General features: G+C 39.2%; 1 protein-coding gene across 1 annotated transcript; it reads left to right on the forward strand.

Annotated features, from left to right (window-relative positions):
- Positions 1-16,855: 16,855 nt before the first annotated feature.
- On the forward strand, positions 16,856-17,794 carry LOC118909722 (olfactory receptor 5AN1-like). The gene has a single exon (XM_036880467.2). The coding sequence runs from the start codon at positions 16,856-16,858 to the stop codon at positions 17,792-17,794; it is 939 nt and encodes a 312-aa protein (XP_036736362.1).
- Positions 17,795-22,855: the final 5,061 nt, after the last annotated feature.

Below are 22,855 nucleotides of genomic sequence, written 5' to 3' on the forward strand. Positions count from 1 at the left end.
GCTCCAACAAATTATTGTTGAATATCTAGGATTTTTTTTATATTAGAATGTATCATCTTCAATAATGACAATTTCCTTTTTCTGTGATGGAGATGCCTTTCATTCCTTTCTTTGCCTGATTGTTCTAGCTAGGACTTCCAGTACTGTGTTGAAAAGGAGGAGTGAAATAAGGCATACTTGCTTTGTTCTTAATCTTAGAGAACAAATTTCAATCCTTCTATTTTTCATATTATGTCAGCTGTGAGTTTGTGATATATGGCCTTAATTGTGTTGTGGTATGTTCCTTCGAATATCCAATTTGCTGAAGGTTTTACTTTGGCAATGTTTTTTTAGCATCTTTGAGATGATCATATGATCTTTATCTTTTATTGTATTAATGCAGCGTATCCAATTTATGGATTTTTATGTTGTGAACCATCCTTGCAAATCAGGGATAAATTTGTCTTGATCACGGTGTATGATCTTTTTGATGTGTTGTTGAATTAAGTTTATTAATATTTTGTCAAGAATTTTTCCATCTATATTCATCACAGCCATTTGCATATAGTTTTGATTTCTTGGAGTGTCCTTATCTATTTTTGATATAAGGATAATGTTAACTTCATATATAGTTTAGCATAAGCCTTGGTGTTAATGTTAGGATTAGCTTTATCTCTTTTTTTTTTCTTAGTCTAGGAAAGGTTTGTTAATTTGTTTACCTTCAAAACACTAGCTTTTAGTTTCTATATCATTTCTTTCACTTTTATCACCTTTAATCAATTTAGATAACAAAGATTAGAGATCTTTGTTATCTCCTTACTTATGCAAACTTTTGCATGGTCTGTATTTCCTTATCTATTTTCATGATTTCAGAAGTTAATTTGTTTATGTGAATCTCTTAACTGTACAGATGTACTTTTGTTGATGTGTGGATGCTGAGTTTTAATTGTCAAAAGGGGACAGGAGGTTCTGGTTCAGGTAAGTAGCCCAGGTGGACCCTGAACTCATCTTTTCCCAGAAACACAGAAAATCTACAGTTCCATACAGTGCAATTTTCTCTGAGAGAAATTCATCAGCTAGCTGACTCTTTCATGTGCAAATAAGAAAAAAACCCATGTTGAGGCAGGGAAGACAGATAGAGACTCAGTCTCAACGGTAACCCCATCCCTGGGCACAGTCATATGCAACTCCCAGATTCTCCTTGAATAGTGAAGAGGTTGGTCCTACAGCTAGTGTCCCAACAATGAATATTCCTTCTGAGGGATCATGCCCCCAATAACTGCTAGCTCTGAAAGTCAACTGGACTTAAGTCCACAAGGCCCACAAAATTAGAGCATAGAGATATTTCTCCCAGATTTTCTCCCAGGTTTTAGTGCAGAGGTACCATTCCGAAAGATTCAGCTCCCAGCGCCTCAATGAAAAAGACCTATTTGAATATTGTCAAAGCTGCAGACCATGTGTGAGGCTTCTAATTCGACACACACCTACCAACAGAATGCAGTCTTGGCTGGAGACTAGGGCAGTCTGCAGGTGCCGGCTTTGCATAGACTCCCTGCCCCACTCCAGGTCACCAGTCTCTCCTGGGAAGGAGCTTGTGCACATACCTGGTGCCCCAGTTTTTGTGATTGCTGCTCAGAAGATAATTCCCTTGTCTGCCTGGCTCTGTTGGTTACCGGGGCTTGCACTCATGGGTCACAGAGGTCTGTAGCACATAAGCAAATAGTTCTTAAGAGACACTCATCCCCAGAGCTTAGTGCAGAGGGCATAGAAAGAAACACCTAACCTCAGTATTTGTCCAAAATAAATCTACTTACCTACTTTCAAAATGGTTCCTGCATGTCTGGTCCCAATTACCCTGCCTCTAATAGTTGAATGAGAACCCTCTCTTTCGGGTCACTGACTGCTATTGTTATGCCATAAACTACTAGGAGCTACTAAGAAGACCAAAGATTGCTGGGAAATCCAAAGGTTTGAGAGTTAATTATGAGATAAGGCCCAGATGGATGATAAGTTTCATCTACACAAGATACACCATAAATACTAGGAGAGGTAGTGGTTGTTTTCTTTTTTATGCACAGAAACCAATACAGAGAATACTGAAAAATGAACAGAGGAATATGTCCAAACAGAAGATTAAGATAAAACTCTAGAAGCAGACTTACTGAAATAGGAATAAATGATTTACCTGATGAGTAGTTCCATTTATAGTGATAAACATTTTCACCAAGGTTGGGAGACTTTACATGAACAAAATGAGCGTTTCAATAAAGGGTTACAAAATATTAGAAATTATCAAATAGAATCACATAGAGGCAGAATAAAATAAACTGAAAAATTCAAATGAGATTCAGCCATACTGGATAAACTAGAATAAGAATCAATGAAATTGAAGATAGGTCAATGCAATTCATTATTTCAGAAGAGCAAAAAGAATAAAGGATGAAAAGAGTGAATGTAGCTTAACGGACTTACAGGACACTATCAAATCCATCTGTATTTTCATTATAGAAGTCTCTGAAGGTGAAAGGAGAGTGAAATGGATGAAAGCTTATTTCAATAAGTAATGGTTGAAAATATCCCCTATCTGGGGGAAGTAATGGACATCCAGATCTAGGAATCCCAGAGTAGTCTAAATAATATAAATCCAAAAAGAACCACACTATAGTGTCTTATAAATAAAATATAAAAATATGAAAAGAAAAATGTTCAACTAAAAGATAAAAACAACTTGCTATTTACAAGAGAACCTAAGGAAGACTGTCAGTAAGTTTTCCAGCAGAAATTTTGCAGGCCTAAGAGAGAGTGGCACAATATACTCAATGTGTTGAGAAAGTTATGTCATCCAAGGACAGTCTCCTGTGATAAACTGTCTTTCATCATTGAAGGAGCAATAAGAGTTTATCAGACAAGGAAACCTAAAGAGTTTACAAGATTAGCTTTACAAGAGATTCTAAATGACTCTCTTTATGTAGAAATGAAAAGTTTCTAATTAGTAAGAGGAGACATATGAAAATGTAAACCTCACTGGAAAGGTAAAAATGGTTAAGTTCAGATATGCTAATATCATTGTGGTGGCATATTACTTATAAATCTAGTATGAATAGTGAAAGACAAAAGTAGGAAAATGACCATAATCACAATAAAGTGTTAGTAGATACACTAGGTAAAAAACATGTAGGTTTTTACATCAAAAACATAAAATGTGGAGGCAGGTGGGTAACACTGTAGTTTCAGTATGCGTTAGAGCTCAAGTTATTTTCAGCCTCTAATTGACTGTTAGAACTATAATAGATGGTTTATATAAGCCTCATGATAACAAAAAGCCAAAACCTCTAGTAAATACACAAAGGGAAAAGAATCTAAGCATAACAGTAGAGAAAACCATTAAATCACTAAGGAGGAGAGCAAGAGAAGAGAGAAGCCAAAGGATTACTAAACAGCCAGAAAAGAATGAAAAAAGTGACAATAGTAATTCCACACCTCTCAATAGGACTTTCAATGAAAAGGACTAAGTTCTTCAGTGAAACACATTGAATGTCTGAATATATAAACAAACAAACCCGAACTCTGTGCTGCTTTCCAAACACTCATTATTGCTTTGGAGGCACAGATAGACTGAAGGTGAAGGGATGAGAAAGAACTGAATGTAAATGGAAACCAAAAAAAGGAGAGGTAGCTATTGTTACAACAGAAAAAGTAGACGTTAAGGCAGAGACTGAGAAGGGACAAAGAAGGTCATTATATAATAATAAAATGGGCATCCAACAAGAGGATACAGGATTTGTAAATATTTGTGCACCCAATAGAGGAGAGCATCAACATAGAAGACAGATATTAACAGAGATGAAGGGAGAGCTAGACAGCAATACAATAAGAGGAGAGAGTTTCATTACCCCCATTTTCAACAGTGGATCGATCATCCAGATGGAATGTCAACAATGAAATATTGGACTTAAATCACATGTTAGGACAGATGGACTTAACAGATATTTACAAGCATTTCGTCTAAAGGAGGCAGCATAGACATTGTTCTAGAGTGAATCAGAAGCTTCTCCAGGATAGATCATTTGTTAGGCCACAAAATATGTCTCCACATATTTAAGAAGATTGAAATCATATGAAGCATCCTTTCCAACCACAATGGTAAGAAAGTAGAATTCAAGTAGAAGAAGAAAACTGGAAGATTCATAATGTGAGAAGATCAAACAATATAGTAGTGAACACCAGGATATCAGAGAAGTAATCAAAAGTGATACAAAGTAATATACCAGTTGAATGAAATGGAACTACAACATACCAAAGTTTATGGGATGCAGCAAAGCAGTTCTAGTGGGAAGTTCGTAACGATGAATATCTGCATTAAGAAGAAAGGTCATTAAAACAACGTAAGATTATAATGTATGGAACTAGAACCAAGTGTAGAAGGAAGGAAATAAAAAAGATCAGCATGGAAGTACATAGAATCAAACTAAAGGTAAGTAGAAAAGATTAATGAAACTAAGCTCTTGGCTTTTAAACTGATAAATGAGAGAACCATTTAGCAAAACTCTTTAAGAAAAAAACACAGGACTGTAATACATAAAATTATAAATGAAATGGGAGACATTATAACTGATACCACAGAAATACAAAGCATAAAAAGAGACAACCATGAACAATTATAAACCGACAAACAGGTCCATCTAGAAGAAATGGAAAACTGGAAAAACATACAATTCACCAAGACTGAATCATGAGGAAATAAATCTCAACTGATCAGTTATTAAGGAGACTGAGTCAGTAATCAAAAAATTCCTAGCAGCCAAAAAGTATCTAGAACTAACTGGCTTCACTGGTTAAGTTCTACCAAACATTTAAATAAGAATTAATGAGAATGCTTCTTAAACTCTTTCTAAAAGTAGAATAGGAAGTAACACTTCTAAACCCATTTTATGAGGTCAGCATTTAAATGATATCAAAAATGGACATGGACACTAACAGAAAAGAAGGAAAAGTTCAACATACTAGTGAACATAGGTGCAAAAATCCTCATGTAAATATTGGCAAACTGAATTCAATAATACATTAAAAGGTCATATGCCATGAGCAGATACAGTGCATTGCACCCCATGACTTATTTATAACTGAAAGTTTGTACCTTTTGACTTCATTTAAATTAGCTCCACTTAAAAATCATAAACAATATCTGGGGGAATGATATTAAGTAGATACTTTAACTGAAGGCTTAGCCATGCAGCATAATATGTTGGAAAGGATTCCAATTCAGGGCACCAAAATTATATATAGCATTAATGGAAAACATGCTGTGTATGACACCCTCCAATAAGTGCTGTGTGTAATCATTATCTAACTTGATTATCTCTATGAAGAGCTACTTAATGAAGTAGCTACGACAATCAGCTCTACTTTATAGGTGCCAGTACTGAGGCCTGGAGAGGTTAATTTGCTCAAGATCACAAACCAGCAAGTGGAAAGCCACAATTCAACGCACCTTGGCTGATACCAATGCTCATGTTGGAACCATCGAAAGTCATGATTCTGTCATGAATTAATTTTATTGTATTCCTTATTGCCTCAATTTTCTCACTTATGCCTAGGAAATAATGACATCTCTGCCCTACAGGTCTGCTGTGATGATTGATTAAGATCAGGTATTTGAAAAAATGTGCTTGTGTGTGTGTGTGTGTGTGTGTGTGTGTGTGTGTGTGTGTGTGTAATGGGGGTGCTTTATGAACAGTGAGGTATCCACAGATCTACTTTACTGTTCTGAAGCTGTTTATCAGCTAGCTGTGTCATGTTCATGGAATAATTATTCTCCTCTTGCTTCAGATTCCTCATCTGGAAATTGAAAGTATCAGACTAGCTGATCCCTAGGTACATAGCTGGTCTACTGACCCCACATTCGTTAAAAAAAAAATTACCATCATGAGATCATGATTGGACCACCGGGTACTGGGTGATGGTATCAGAAGGGAAGTGGCAAAGTGGGGCCTGCGATTAGCTGGGACCAAACCTCTGTGACAACCATGTCTCCAGAGAGCAAGTACCTGGGGCTTTCCTCCCTCTGACTGTCTTTTCTCCTGGCACCTCTGCCCTTAACAACACATTTAAGAGGACCTCCAGGTGTGGGCATCTCTCTCGCTTTGAGAGGACAGCCAGTTTATAGACTAAAGCTCCTGTCTTGGAGTGCAATAGGGCTCACTGAGAAAACCCTTTTGGAAAAGAAATAAGCAGTTTCTACCTTTGGTGAGAACTCTGTGTTCCTGAGGGATCTGGGTCAAGGTGAGAGGGCAACATTAGAGGGATCAGTGAATTCCGTGCTGTCTCAGTAACCCTGGGATCCTCCTGGGAGGACTGTATGGACAAGGTTTGTGGTCCTCAGTGTCCCCATTCATCAGTCTCCCTCCCCCTCCCCTCCACACCCTCCACTTAGGGCTCTTCCTTGGCTTTTCTCCTTATCCATGTTGTCTGTCCTTCAGTGAAAATATTAACCTCTTATCTAATGTTTCAGGTATTACTCTGGGGTGAGAGGCAGGGGTTGATCTCTAGTTCTTCAGTTTCTTAAGGACGTGATCTTGAACTCTGTTGCTTTCTGTTTTTGTTCCTTTAACTGGGGATAATAAGATAACCGAGAAACTAATAGATGGTGTCTCTAAAGGATAAAAAATTTTAGAAGCTAGTAAATGAGGACTTAATAAAAAATAGTAATTTACTGAAGTATAGGGGAATATCCTAAAATGAAACATTCTTGTCTGTGTCCCAACTTTAACCATCACAAAGATCCTTTTAACATGATTTTTCCCTGGAGAATTATTCTTTTTTATAATAATGACAATTAACTCGATTTCCATTTAAATTTACACCTTTGATTCATAATTTCTGAGTAGGGAATGACAAGCTAGTCGCTACATAATCACATGACAGATACTCATGTAGAATTTCATTCCTTTGAAATATTGCAAATAGTTCTGTGTTGTCCTCTTTGATAAGCCTGGCATAGTACAGAGGCACTAGCTGGGGGACACAATCTCAGAGATGCCGCACCTGAGCGCAGGTAGCATTGCCCTCTTTTACCTTCTTTTAATTTTGTTTCCTTCATTCAGCGACATTCTGCCTTTTGTAACCCAATTGATACTCTGCACAACCTTCTAAACTGACTGTGACCTTAATAGATAAGCATGGAAGAGTTTTGTGTAGTTTTGTTTTATAACCACCTATTAAAATCTCTAGCATATTGACATCTTTTCTACTCCAATGAGTTAGTCATTGCATGGAAAAAAATTAATCAAAGAGAGGGATTATATTTAGAATATTTCTCTTTTTTTCTAGCTTACCTTATTTTAAGAACATACTTTTTCAGAGTAAATTTTATCATGAGTAAGTAAAACAACCCACCAGTCCTGACTCTTTTTGGGCCCGTGATGGGTTAGACAGAATGAATTTAGTTGTGGCTGCCTCTGTTCCCAGAATGTAAAGGAAAGTGAAGAATTTCAGTGCAACTGCTTGATCAAAGCTTGAATTATTTTCACAAATTTGATCTATTACGTTGGTATTTTTGGAGATGGTATGTGCGGCAGTGTATAATTTGAAAACATTTTCATTAAATCTAACTCCTATTGAATAAAACATTTGACAAATGGCATGGCAGCACTCTATTCAAAGAGTAACAGAAAGATTTCCAAGTCAATTGCAATGAAGCAAAGTAAGATATTTTTACTTCCACATCCAAAACAGCTTCAAAAAACTATTTATTAGTATAGTCAATATGTATTTACTGCTGAATGCAGTTATTAGTATATTAGTATACCAGATTCTTATTAAATAAACCAACTCCACTAGGCCATGTACTGTATATCATCATCAGTATTATCATTTCAGCTGCGTTTGGTGGTGGTGAAACATAAAAAGTGCCATCAGGAGTTGATAATCCATCTGAGTGGGAGATAATGGAGCAATACAAGATAGAAATAAAGACAATCATTTATGAACAATATTATTGACATTGTGCTAGAGACATCTGCTTCAGTAATAACTGTATGAAGAGGTTCTGATGTGTCAGTGTTAGTTCTGCCTTGTTTTTCTTTGATAGGGAGGAAAGACAATGGGAATGATAATTGCTAACATTTATTTAGCCCTTATTGTTTTAAGCCCTTTATGCCATTGAATCCATGCAGCAGCCCATGAGGTGGTAAGCACTATAGCCCTGTTTGCAGATGAGGCAATTGTAGCATAGAGAGGGTAACAACTTGCTAAGAGTCCTATGCCAGGAAATAAATTCAGGAAAGTCTGAAGTCTTTCCTCACATTCTTACTCCATCATTTCCCATCTCACTGTCCCTCTGTGTCTCTGTGCTGACTATTAAAGATTATGGATTTACATATCTTAATAGATTTTCTACTTATAAATATAGGAGTTGTAGACAATTGAAAATACAAGTATAAAGAAGAAAATCAAAATCATAACACTCATGATTTTGGTATTTGTAATTCGTTCATGGGTGTGTGTATGTATGTGTGTGTGAGAGAGAGAGAGAGATTGTATAAGCAATTGTTTCCTCTATGAAACTATTTTGTGCAATCATCCTCAGGTGGAACTATTTTGTGCAATCATCAGCAGTATATGGCAATGCGTAACCTTTATTGATTTATGCTTTTTATAGTAAAGGCATTGCTGCATTGTCTATTTTATGTTTTGTGACTGTTTTCCCTATTCAGCAACTATATTTCAAGACTATTTTACTTAAGTGGGTTTTTCTGCTATAACCAGATTTAAAATTGTTAAATCATATTTTCTTCCATGTTTTCTGTTTTGGTGTTATATTTGCGATATATCATTCCCATCCCAGGATTACTTAAAGGCTTACCAAGTGTTTATCCTTCTCTATCAGTTGAAATAGAACTTAAAAAGAACTACTAACTTAATCACATATTCAATTCTTACTAATATTTACCATTTTTTCTGAAATTTCAGTTGTTATTATGACACTTCTCTATTTTTATAAGAATCATGTATTATCCATGTTTATTAAGCTTTTTAATACCTGAACGTACAAGGCTTTTTATTTATTTCTGAAATATTTTGTATTTTACTTTTTCTCATTTCTTAAATATTATAGTATACTTGACATACAGTATATTAGTTTCAGGTGTGCAGCATAGGGATTCAACAGTTTTACGCTTAATGAAATTCTTACCATGATGAATGTGTTTACCACCTGTCACCATATGATTATTGACTCTATTCACTATGCTGTAATTTTCATTCCATGAATTATTTATTCTATAATTGGAAGTTTGTACCTCTTTATCCCATCACTCATTTCACCTAATCCCTCACCCCTTATGTCAACCACCAGGTTGTCTTCTGTATTTATGGTCTATTCCTGGTTTGGGTTTTGCTTGTTTGTTCATTTCAAATACTTTTCATTATTAATCTTTGTCAAAATTTTCTTGGCCATTCTCAGTGATTCACTCTTTCATCTCAAGGAAGGTATAAAAAGTTATGGAACAGAACCAACAGGTTATATCTATTATGAATCTTTTATTAAGTTCCAAGGAGCTGAGTGTATCAACAAAAAATATGAAATAAACCTATTAAGTACTTGAGCTTTGAAATTACCCACCTGGACTCTTTCTCTGCATCAAGGTCCATCATAGCGTGATGTTGGTTGTCAGCTGACCTAAGGAGACTCAAACTCAAGCAAGCCTGATATGAAATGATTTACCTGGCTTGTATCTTCATGGCCTCAGGTGATTTGACGAGCTTCTATCTGAGGTCGGAATCTACGTCTGCCTCGAGGTACTGATGCCTGAGGCTGCCTGCAAGGCTGGTAATCTCTCAGGAAACTCCCCAATTGACCCATAAAACTCTAGCACCCCTGGTGTTCCTATCAATGCAGACAACTGTCACTCATGGTTATCTGTAAGCAATCAATGATAATAATAGCCAACACCTATGAAAACAGTTACTATGTACTAGACTGTGTGCTGAGCATTTGTATGAAATTTCTCCTGTAACCCTCCCAGGAACATGATGGTTCTGGATCTCTCATGGTTCTCACTTATTGTAAGTGGTCAATCTTAGTGTGTTTAAACCATTGGGACTGGTACATAGAGCAGGAGGGTATCAGAAGGAAAAGTCCAACGTCTTAATCTCTAAGTATAGTCCTATGCTTTTTCTTAGGTAGCAAAATATCCTAAATGATAATATATTGGGTCAAGAGTGAGCTATACCAGCGTCCCTTTTGTGTACTTTCTATGAAGGCTTCCCTAGTACATTCATTCTATAACTTCATTGGTCACACATGCTGTGCCCCACCAAATTATTATCAGAGTTATAAACTGTGATATAATTTCCTGACCAATTTGGAGATCAGATACTAAATACACTTGTACAGGTATGAGAAATAATTCCAAAAGGGTAAATGGGGGTAAAATCCCAATATTTCCAGAATCTCTTGCCTGGCCTTAGTGCATCTCAATATCAATAGGTGTTACCAAGGGTGGAGAGAAGTAGTCCATTTCCAGATCACTAGATGGCTTCAGAGGGTGTGGAGAGTGAGCACACACATGGACCAGAGAGGTTTGGTGGGGCTGCGCAGCCAGGTCACGAGAGACACTGGCGAGCAGAATTAGATGACTGCTTGGAAGCTCTAAACAGGTTTCTTTCACTCCATTTCTCCCTTTGACTGATTTTGGCTTCAAAGATCATTTCCCCCTGGCTTGGAACATATATTCCCCTTGAAGTTTGCATGGTGGTAGTTGGTAAGACCTTTGAAACAGAAATGTGTCTTCATGGGTTCTATGCTTGGCCAGGCTGCCTGTAGAGATGGTGGGGAGAGACCCAGAAACCCATTGTGAATGGTGGGGAGGCCCTTTAGCTGTGGAGGGTGCTGCTTCACTCAGAGCCTCATATATGGGGCTTCCAATTGGGAAGCCCCTAGTGGGGAACTTGTCTAAAGCAAAACACTTTATAAACAGGTGGGGCCTTCCCCCAGTTGGGGAAGGGTTGAGACACCAGAAGCTGTGGAATTAGTCCTCCATGAGATGGAGACAGCAGACTGCTCAGAGGCCCTCAGTGGCTGTGTGGGGGCTGGGATTGCGTGATGTTTGTTTCTCAAGATATTGGAAAGGTTTACTAAGGACAGAGACACACTGAAGGGTGGCTGGGAGGAGCAGGACGATGCCCTATGGGACGTCCTTAAGAAAGAGAGACACTCATTGAGCAGTCAGGTTGTGCTCTGGAACACACATTATCAGTGAGGGAGGAGGCAGCAGGAGAACCTGTGGAGCAGGAGGCCATGGGGGTGTGGGAGGAAGGAGTGGGGCCCTCCTCGCTGAGACAGATCAAGGCAGCAGGAGCCGGGGGAGGATAAGTGGGTTGGGATGAGGGCCGAACTGTTACTAAGGACACCACCAAAGGCACCAGCCCCTCCTGTACTAAAGACCCACCTCGCTGTAATTAAGAAAATAAAATGCAACAACTGTGTGCTCCTCAGAGGGAGGAGTAGCCCCCTCCTCAGGTTGTGGAGCACTGCATGCTCAGCCTCTGTACCCAGGTGGAGCTGGTGAACATGAGCGTCTGGTATAGGCAGAATCCCTCAGAACCTGTGCCTACATGGCTTCTGCATCTCTGGAATATGAGGGTGGGAAACATTGTTACGTCGGGTTCTGAAATGGGTAGACTGGCTTCCCTGGGTCTCATCCTTCCCTCCAGCAGTGATTGCAAAGGGCCTGTCACATCTCAGGGAATCAGGCACTTCGGGATTGGCTGACAGCAGCCATCAGGGTGATGGCCTAATCACTTTGGCCTAATCAGGGTTACTTACCATACTTACCCACTAGCTGGAAAACATATGTAGAGCTCCAGCATGTGTAATGGGAGTGCGACATGAAAAGCATCATCTATAATATGGACTCACAGGGCCCTGGTGAGGAGTTGTTCACTGTAGGAATGAGAAATCTGGTGCTCCATACAGCTCCCTTATCTTTCTTTGGGTCCCTAGTGACTATTCTTTCCCCTCCATACCCACCCAGTCGGGCAACCCGTAAGTGAGTCGACCTGTACTTTAACAGATCTGGGATGTTGAAAATGAGAGCATGCAAGGAAGTTAGGCTATGACTGCAAGGAGAGGTGCAAAGGGCCCTGTGAAGTTCTCGAGGACTCAAATCGTGGCTGATTTCATAAAGATGGGGGTAGTGAAAGAAAAAATTGATGGGCAGCTCAATAGGATCTTGTTAAAACTATGGCACCAATTAAAGCCAAAGAAGCAGTTTCAGCTGCTGAGGTCCAGGACACAGAAGACAGAGGCAAAGCCCCACGTCCAGCCTGGGTCCTTGCAAGACGTGCTGGAGGACAGTACTCAGGCTCTGTCTGGGCCCTTTCCCCCACAGGAGGAGGACTGGGCATTGTGGTTTGACTGGGAGTGGGGGTCAAGTCTCCCACCTTGTGGGACATGGTGAGGCCACATGTAGAATTAGCAAGTCATTGGTTCCCCACGAATGTACAATATACTCTCTTGCTGGTGGACACAGGAGCTGAATGTTCTCTGATTTATGGGAACCCAGAGCATTTTCCTGAGACCTTTGCTGTGATAGATGGCTATGGGGTAAGGCATTTAGAGGGAAGAAAGCCCAAATCCTGTTGAAGATAGGGTGTGAACCCCAAAGGAGTGTGCTCTGTACATTTCCCCCATCCCTGAATATATTTTGGGGGTGAATATCCTGCAGGGCCTGTGGTTACAGACCACTGCAGGTCAGCTCAGACTGAGGGTACATGTGGTAAAGGCAGTTGTGAGGGGACATGCTAAGCACCCTCCTGTAGCTCTGCCTGTACGTTGACAGAGACAAATAGTAAACAGTATACATTGCCTGGGTTGCACAAGGAAACTGGAGGAACTCTAGAGGAGCTGGAGAATGGGGGCTTCATAAATCCCACTCAGAGACTTTTTAATTCCCCAGTGTGGCCAGTGAAAATGCTGGACAGCTCATGGCATGTGACCTTGGATTACAGGGAATTGAGTTAAGTCACACCGCCTTTGCATGCTGCTGCCCCTCTATGGCAGCCCTTATGGACACACTAAGTCATGAAATAGGGGTATATCATTATGTGTGGTCCTTGATAATGCTTTCTTATCTGTTGACATAGCACAGGAAAGTCAGGAATAGTTTGCCTTCATGTGGGAAGGCCAACAGTGGACACTCACTGTCCTTCCACAGAGATACCTCCACAGTCCCACCATTTGTTATGGAATTGTAGCCCAGGACTTGTCCACATGGAAGAAACTGCAAACTGTGTGGCTCTATCACTACATTGATGATATTATGCTCACGTCTGATTTTCCTGCAGATGTAGAAGGGGCAGTTCCTAGACTGCTGCAACATCTACAGGAGAAAGGATGGGCTGTGAACAGCACCAAGGTTCAGGGACTTGGTTAGTCAGTAAAATTCTTAGGGGTTGTCTGGTTAGGTAAAACCAAAGTTTCCCAGAAGCAGTCATAGAAATGTTCCATGCTTTCCCTAACACCTACCACTGTGGCAGTATTACAATAGTTTTGGGTTCTTTTGCCCTACTGGAGAGAGTTTATCCCGCACTTGGCACAAATTCTGAAGCCCTTATACTGGTTGGTGCAAAATGGCATTAGGTGGGACTGGGAAGAAACATGTGCGGCTGCTCTTACTCCTTGTAGGAGAGCAGTCAAGGCTGTACAGCTCTTGAGTGTAATGGACTCATCAAGGTTCTGTGAGCCAGATGCTCATGTAACCAAAGATGGCTATGGATGGGGCCTTTGAGAGAGGCTTGGATGGACATGTCAACCTATTGGATTCCTTTCACAAGTATGGAAAGGAGCAAAGGCCCAGTACCCCTTGATAGAGAAGCAACTGGCTGCTGTGTACCACACCTTGCTGACTACGGAGCCCATCAACGGAACAGCTCTGATCAAAGTAATAACTACCTATCCCATCGCAGGGTGGGTCCAAGACTGGAACCAAAGGCTGTAGAGTGGTGTGGTACAGACACCTACATTGGCCAAATGGGACACATATTTACAGCAGTGTAACAACCTTTCCACTAGACCCTTACATAGAGAATTCTAATGCTTATTGGGGCCAGTGACATATAACAGTAGCCATTGGAAGCCAAGAGTCCTTATCTGGAAGGAAAAGCCCCTATAGCTGAAGGTGCTTGGAACAGAAATTGCTCTAGTCTCAGGCACCCCAAAGTGGAGGGCTGTGGCTTTCCATCCTAAGGCTGAGACAATATGGAAGAAGGATGGAGAGGGGAAGAGCAACCAGGGGGCTGGGTTGCGGGCAATATGGTTCATGATTACCCATGAGCCTTCCCCCATAGTTGTCTGCACTGACAGCTGGGCCATCTATGGGGGCTTGTCCCTGTGGCTACCAACATGGTACCATGCCAACTGGATGGTTGGTCACTGGCTCCTTTGGGAGCAAGAGTTGTGGCAAGACCTATGGGCCTCTTGTCAGACTAATACAGTTACTGTATATGTTGTGACTGACCATTTGCCCTTTTCATCCCCAAGGAATGATGATGCAGATACATGGGCCCAGATGTTTTTTTGGCTAGAAGGAAAGTTTGCCTCTGATGTAGCCCAATGGTTACATCAGTTTTAGTTGCATGCTGGGCAAAAGACAGTATGGGCTGTAACCCATCAATGGGGCTTGCTACTGACCTTTGAAAAAATCAGCAGAATATGTAAGGAGTGACTTCTGTGTTCCTAGAGAGATTTACACTGAGTCTCACAGCAACATGGGACAATAGTAAAGGAGCTAATACCCCTTGTCAGTTGGCAAATAGACTACATTGGGCCTCTGCCCACATCAGAAGGATATAGAAATGCCACGACTTCTGTGGACACAGCTACTGGACTGTTGATTGCTCTTCATGCACATCATGCAGATCAGCAAACCACCAAGAGAGACCTAGAGCATCTCTTTGCAGCCTAAGGCTGGCTGCAGGTCATTGAGAATGATCAAGACACCCACTTTACTGGACATGCATTTCAAGAATGTGTGCAGTAGATAGGGACAAAGTGGAAGTTTAATGTACCGTATAACCCTCCAATGGCAGGTTTGATACAGAGTACAATGGTTTTTCGAAGTCTGGCCCAAGTTCATACAGCAATAGTCTATGGTGCTGGTCAGTTCACTTATGGGCAGTGCTATGACATTATAATGAGAAGCCCCAAAAAGGAGCCTTGAGCCCTGTGGACATGTTAACACACATTGCTGCCTCTCCTATACAACTGTATATGCAAACCAAAGAGGAGTGAAGCCAGGATATGGCCGGCCGAGCAACATCCTGCTGCCATCCCTACTGCATTAAGCCCTGGAGACTCTATTGAGTGGATGTGATCCTGGACATTTCCACACATGGACCAGTGATGACTGGCCTTTCTGGCACCTTTGTAAAAAGGCCTGAAAGCTGGCCTCCTGTGTGTTCCTGCTGTAGCAGCAGAATGGCCCCCAAAGATCACAGTAGTGTGCCCAAAGCATCCACGAGGTAAGAGCATGTTACAGGGAAGTTTCTTTTTATCTTTATGCGCAGTCCATGCACCTCCCAGAGCCCTGTACAGTGACCCATTTGCAACTCCCACAGGGAGCAGGTGAAAGTCTGGTGTACTAGACCAGGACAAGGTCCCTATCCTGCCACTGTCCTATCACAGAACTACTCTCTTGCATTGATTCTACCTGATGGACAAGATTTGCATATGCTGGTGTCAGTCAAACATGTATCCTATTGCCCCTAAGGTAATTTCTTCTATAATCCCTGTGTCCTTGACCCACTTCCTGGCTGCAGCTACCATGTGATGATTACTCTGAACTCCCTATCTGTTCATGTACTGGCTCCTGTGGAATAGACAAGCTATGGACTTAATCTGTATAGGACTTTGAACCTCACTGAATCCTCTGGCTTGAGGATTATCATGATTTTATTGCTGTTGTTATTGTATGTTATTAGTCTGGTTACAGTGCTCTAGTTTTCTTGCACAGGGGCCATTACAGAAGATGGGGAGTGAATAGATAGTGAGGTGAGATTTCTGGATGGGAGGGTTGTGTGTAAAATTGCAATTATTTCCAGAATCTGTTGCCTGGCCTTAGTGGATTTCCATATTAATAGCTGTTTCCAAGGGGTGGAGAGAAGTAGTCCATTTTCAGATCACTAGGTGATTACAAAGTGGGTGGAGGGTGAGGACCTACCAGGACTGGAGAGGTTTGGTGGGGCCTGGCACCCAGGTCACGAGAAACATGGTGAACAGAAGTAATAAGCAATAAACAGGTTTCTCCCACTTCTTTTCTCCCGTTGAGTGGTTTTGGCTTTAAAGGTTATTTGCCACAGGCTGGCAACATATTTCTCCCCCAGAGGTATAGTAAATGTTTTTATTATGTATAATGGAAGAAATTAAAAAATTTATCAGGATGACCATGGGAACAGAAAGGCTATTTTAAATTAAATCTGGATTGATGCCACATATAGTTTTCTAATCAGAAAGCAAGTTATATAATGCATAAATGGAGGTTTTTTAAAAAACCATATTTTCTTCAATGATCTCTATGTATAATAATCACAGAATTTCTTTTGTCTTGAAAATTATTCATCAAAAATTTAAATACCTGTTTCAATTCTCATGGGAACTCATGCTTTAATTGAGAACCTGAAGCACTGAACAGGTTATCCTTGATAATGTGTGATTAAAAAAGTGCTGTGTTTCCACCAGACCAGTGAGCATTTCCCTTTTTCTGAGGCTCAGTGGAGGAAAAAGCTGGCACATGGGAGAACTATAATGCGGTCACATTTCACTTGAATCAACCATTCTTTCTCTTGTCTCTTTTCTCATCTTAGGAGCAGCAAGGCTATGATTAGGACAGGAAATATTACAGAGATCACCTACTTCATCCTCTTGGGGTTCTCAGATTTTCCCAGAATGAAAGCAGTGTTCTTTGTTGTGTTCCTGGTGATCTATGTTACAACTCTGACTTGGAACCTGAGCCTCATCATCTTAATAAGGATGGATTCCCACCTCCATATACCCATGTACTTCTTCCTCAGTAACCTGTCTTTCATAGACATCTGCTATGTGACCTCCACAGCCCCCAAGATGCTCTCTGACTTCTTCCTGGAACAGCATAGTATCACTGTAGTGGGTTGTGCTGTTCAGTACTTCTTCTTTGCAACCATGGGACTGAGTGAGTCTTGTGTCATGACAGCCATGGCTTATGACCGCTATGCTGCCATTTGTAATCCACTTCTCTATTCATCAGTCATGTCACCCACCCTCTGTGTTGGGATGGTGCTGGGATCTTATATGGCTTCAATCTCTGGTTCTGTATCCCAACTGTGTGCCATTATTCAACTCCACTTCTGTGGGCCTAATGTCATCCACCACTTCTTCTGTGACATGCCCCAACTGTTAGTCTTGTCCTGCACTGACACTTTTTCTGCCAAACTCATACTTGCTATAGTAACAATGATCTTTGCAATAATAAGTGTCCTTGTTATCCTGATATCCTACGTCTATATTGTCATCTCCATTATGAAGATCACTACAGCTAAAGGGAGATCCAAGGCTTTCAACACCTGTGCTTCTCACCTGACAGCAGTTTCCTTCTTCTATATCTCAAGTAGCTTTGTCTATTTGAGTTCCAGCTCTGGTGGGTCTTCCAAGTTTGACAGATTTGCATCGGTCTTCTACACAGTGGTGACTCCCATGTTGAATCCCTTGATTTACAGTCTGAGGAACAAGGAAATCAAAGATGCCTTGAAGAGGTTGCAGAAGAAAGGAGGTTATTACTGACTTCACTGTTTTTGAGATTTTTAAAAACATATTATCCCTTCAGGATCATCTTAAATCATAATACTGAGAATATGAATGGATTGTTACAAATTTCACACTACCTTTGGACAAAGAAGGTTTAATTTTCCATAAATTACACACCAAAATGGACCAATACGTGATACAAATCCACACAAACAGAATATTTTTAAGTCTTGCATCTCCATTACATTCATTGTATATGAGGAGTGTTCTCTTCATTTATTAATCTGTTCACATCTATTTGTAAACATCAAAGTTTAGAAACATTTGGGCTTTTCTTGATTCTGAGACTGAACCCTGAGAGATACCTGGCACAGGCTCCAGGAGTGTAAAAGCCATATCTGCTAAATATTATAATGCAATGACATGATGGTGATTGATGTTTTTTTTCTGTGTCTGACCAGATTTGGAGTAAACAGAGGTAGGGTTTGGGCATTTGGACAGAAAGAAAGCTATAAAATTGGTCTGATTATGCCTCCTGGAAACAGCAGCCTGAGACAGCTAATGTTTGTGTAAGGCCTCTTTCAGTGCTAACCATCTAATAAATTTTTGGTCACATCCTCATGTCTACCAGCTCTAGTCTATGGAAGGAAGATGTTTCAGCCATATGGAATCCCAGAACAATCATAAATTTGGATAAACCGAAGGATGTGGGCCCTGCAGTGCCATTTAATTATGAGTCTAGTGATTTAGTTTCTGGCATTTAGTGTCCAGTGGGGGTTTTGTTTGAGATATATTGGAAGTCCATGTCACAGCCAATAGTAATTTCTGAGAGTTGGCATTCAAACCTCTATTTCCTGCATTAAATCCAGAAAACTTACCTTGCTTTACATAGCCAATCATTCACCTTATCAAATGTTTTCTTATATTTCAGCATCTGTTCATATTTGGTAAGATGAGCCTTGTGTGAGAGTTCATTGTTATAACAGAGCTACTGAATATTCAGTATTGCCAAAATGAAGAATAAATAGAGTAAACTGGTATACATCCTCTCCTATTGTCCATGTTCTCCATTTTATGTTTTAATGATTTATGATTAAAGGAAGTGATATAATAGATGGAGTAGAATGGTTAGAGTTACTTTAATTCTGATATGTTCCTGAAGCCCTAAATACCAAGGAAGAAAATAGATAGTAGGATAGGCAGAGTTCTCAACTATGGCCGGGTTATATAAAGCTTTTGGTCTTTGTGGTCTGGTTAAAAGAATAACATATGTAATAGCCCTGACTATTGATTTGCCTGATTGATATCAGACTTGAATAAGCTTATACAAAACAGATGTCATTACAATTACACTTTATCCTTGGCAATTCATTTGGTCTTCATGTTGTTTTGCATCTCTGTTTTGATGAGTGATATGTTATTTTATTTAATTAAGGAGTATAAGTGAAGAGGTATTTGAAGGTTTACCAAATCTTTCATGAGCTTCCACATGGGCAGAATTGAGAGAAAGGGAATTATTTTGCACCTCTGGAAAAGTATGTGAGGACTGTCCCGTGTCATGGAAAGAATGCAGTGTGAATTGTGTGGCCCCTTGCAGGCATATGTATGCTCTCTGAAGCACTGCTTCTGAAAAATGTATACAAATGTGACACATCTATTTGTAAGGCTTCTTGAGGTCTTTCTCAGGAGGCAGACCTCTGTGAGGTTTATAGTAGCATATTGAATATAATTACTATGCAGGGCATTAGATCTCCAGATTTATTTGTCTTTGAGCGCAAGTGGGTATACTTAGTAACATCCCCTCAATTCTCTTGCTCTCAAACTGCTTGTAACCACCACTTTATTCTCTGTTTTTATGAATTTGACTTTTAAGGTTCCATGTATTAATGATTTTGTTCATTAGTGACATTATTCTCTGGCTTATCTCACTTGGCATTATGATCCGAAATTCCATCCATGTTGTCACAGCCTATAGGATTTACTTACTCTCATAGCCCTATAGTATTCCACTGTTTGTGTATGCTGTGTCTTCTTCACCCAGTCATTCATTGACAGGAACTTTGGTTTTTTCTGTATCTTGGCTCTTGTGAATAATGCTGCAATAAACATGTGGGTGTGGATATCTTTTAATATCCTGTTTTTATTTCCACTGTATATATAGACAGAAGCAGAATTGCTGGGTCCTACGGCATCCCCATTGTTGCCCTTTGAGTAACCTCCATACTGTCTTTAATAGTGGCTAAAAGAATTTGCATTCCCAAAAGGAGTATATAAGGGCTCATTTTCTGCAGGTCCTCGCCAACACATGGTATCTCTTGTCTTCTTGATAACAGCCTTTCTAAAGGTGTGAGGTGAGTTTCATTTTGGTTTTCCTTTTTCATTTCCCTGGTTGTTTTGCTGTTCAGCACGTTTTCATATACCTGTTGGCCATTTGGTTGTCTTATAGGAAAAATTTCTCTTCAGTTCTTCTACCCATTTTTTATTAGCTTGTCTGTTGTTTTGTTACTGAGTTGTATGAGTTTTTTGTATTCATTGGGTATCAGCTCCTTATCTGGTGTATAGTTTGCTGATATTTTCTGAGACGTGGTTTGTAGATATTTTGTATCATTCTCTGTGCTGCCTTTTCATTCATGCTTGATCACTCCTCTTGTTGTAGAGAGGTTTTTTTAATTCGATGTAGTGAAATTTGTTGATTTTCCTTTTTTCCTTGTGCTTTTGGTGCCATGTCATAAAAATCATTGCTAAGACCAATGACAAGGAACTCATTCCCTATCTTTTATTCTAGGAACCTTATGGTTTCAGGTGGAACTTTTATTTATTATGGTTGATGTTTGTGAGTGGTGGAAGATAGAAGTCCAATTTCATTTTTACGCATATGGTTATTGCATTTATACAACACCACTTCTTTTCTTTTTTTTTTTCCCCTGGATAATTATTTTTTATTGAAGGGTAGTTGACACACAGTATTACATTAGTTTCAGGTGTACAACACAGTGATTCAACATTTATATACATGATAATTCTAGGTACCAGCTGTCACCATACCAAGTTGTTACAATATTTTGACTATATTCCTTATGCTATACATTACATCCCGGTTACTTATTTATTTTACAATTGGAAGTGTTTATATATATATTTTGTGAAGGCATATCTCATATTTATTGATCAAATGGTTAACAACAATAAAATTCTGTATAGAGGAGTCAATGCTCAATGCACAATCATTAATCCACCCCAAGCCTAATTTTCGTCAGTCTCCAATCTTCTGATGCATAACAAACAAGTTCTTACATGGAGTAAAAATTCTTACATAGTGAATAAGTTACATGGTGAACATTACAAGGGCAGTCATCACAGAAGCTTTCAGTTTTGTTCATGCATTATGAACTATAAACAGTTCAAATATGAATATTCATTTGATTTTTATACTTGATTTATATGTGGATACCACATTTCTCTCTTTATTATTATTATTTTTAATAAAATGCTGAAGTGGTAGGTAGATACGAGATAAAGGTAGAAAACATAGTTTAGTGTTGAAAGAGAGCAAATGTAGATGATCAGGTGTGTGCCTGTAGACTATGACAACACCACTTCTTATAGAGACTAACCTTCCTCACTGAGCATTTTTCCCTTTCTATTCAAATATTACTTGAGTATACATGGAAGGGTTTACTTATGGACTTTGTTCCATTGGCTTATCTCTTTTAAGGTAGGCCCATATTGTTTTGGTTAGCATCGCCTGTGGCATAATTTGAAGTCAGGAATGTGATGCTTCCAGCTCTGTTCTTTTTCAGAACTGCTTTGGCTGTTGAGTGTCTTGTGGTTTCATGCAAATTTTAGTATTGTGTTTTCTATTCCTGTGAAAAACACCATTAGAATTTTGATAGGGATTGTGTTGAATATAGAGATGGGTGTGGTTGATTTGGACATTTGAAGGCTATTAATTTTGTTCCAGGAATATGGGATATCATTCCATTCGTGTGTTTAATTTCTTTCAGGAATGTATTGTGTTTTTCATAGTACAGAGCTTTCACATCTTTGGTTAAGTTTATTACTATTTTATTGTTTGTACTGTTACCATAAATGGGGTAGTATTTGTTATTTCTTTTCCAGATGTTTTATTGTTAGGGTATAGAAATGCAACTGGTTTTCATATGGTGATTTTATATCCTACAACTTACTGAATTTGTTGATTAACTCCAACAGATTTTTGGTTGAGGCTCTAGGATATTTTTTATACATAAATATATATCATGTTCAATAGTGACATTTCCTTCTTCTTTTGTGATTGAGATGTCTTTCATTCCTTTATTTTTCCTGATTGTTCTAGCTAGGACCTTTATTTCTTTATTTTGCCTGACTGTTCTATCTAGGACTTCAAGTTGAAAATGAGTGGTGACTGTAGGCATACTTATTTTGTTCTTAATTTTAGAGTAAAATATTTCAATCTTTTTTTTTAATATGATGTTAACTATGAGTTTGTTGTATATGGCCTTTAATATGTTGACATATGTTCCTTTTATATCCAATTTTTTATTGATTTAATAATGAAAGTGTTGTGTTCTGTTAATGCTTTTCCAACTTCTTTTCAGATGATCATATGATATTTATCTGTTGTTCTATTAATGTAGTGTATCAAAGTTAATCATTTTTATATGTTGAAACATCCTTGCATCTCAGGGATAAATTCATCTTGATCATAGTATATGATCTTTTTGATGTGTTGTTGAAATACATTTATTAATATTTTGTTGAGAATTTTTGCATCTATATCATCAGAGCCATTGGTGTGTAGTTTTGAGTTCTCCCAGCTTCTCTTTGAAGAGTGAAGAGGTTGGACCCAATAGCCAGTGTTCCAACTTTCAAGAGGCTGAGGGATGAAACCCCAAAACATCTAGTTCTGAAATCCAAATGGACTTAAATCCAGAAGACCCACAGATTAGAGCATAGAGACATTTCTCACCAATTTTCTCCCAAGTCTTAGTTCAGGGGTAGCATTCAGACACATCCAACTCCCAGCATCTCAATGAAAAAGATCTACTTGCATATTGTAAAAGCTGCAGCCCATGTGTGAGGCTTCTAATTTGACAC

This window comes from Manis pentadactyla, chromosome 9, assembly GCF_030020395.1.
Source record: "Manis pentadactyla isolate mManPen7 chromosome 9, mManPen7.hap1, whole genome shotgun sequence".
NCBI classification, from domain to species: domain Eukaryota; kingdom Metazoa; phylum Chordata; class Mammalia; order Pholidota; family Manidae; genus Manis; species Manis pentadactyla.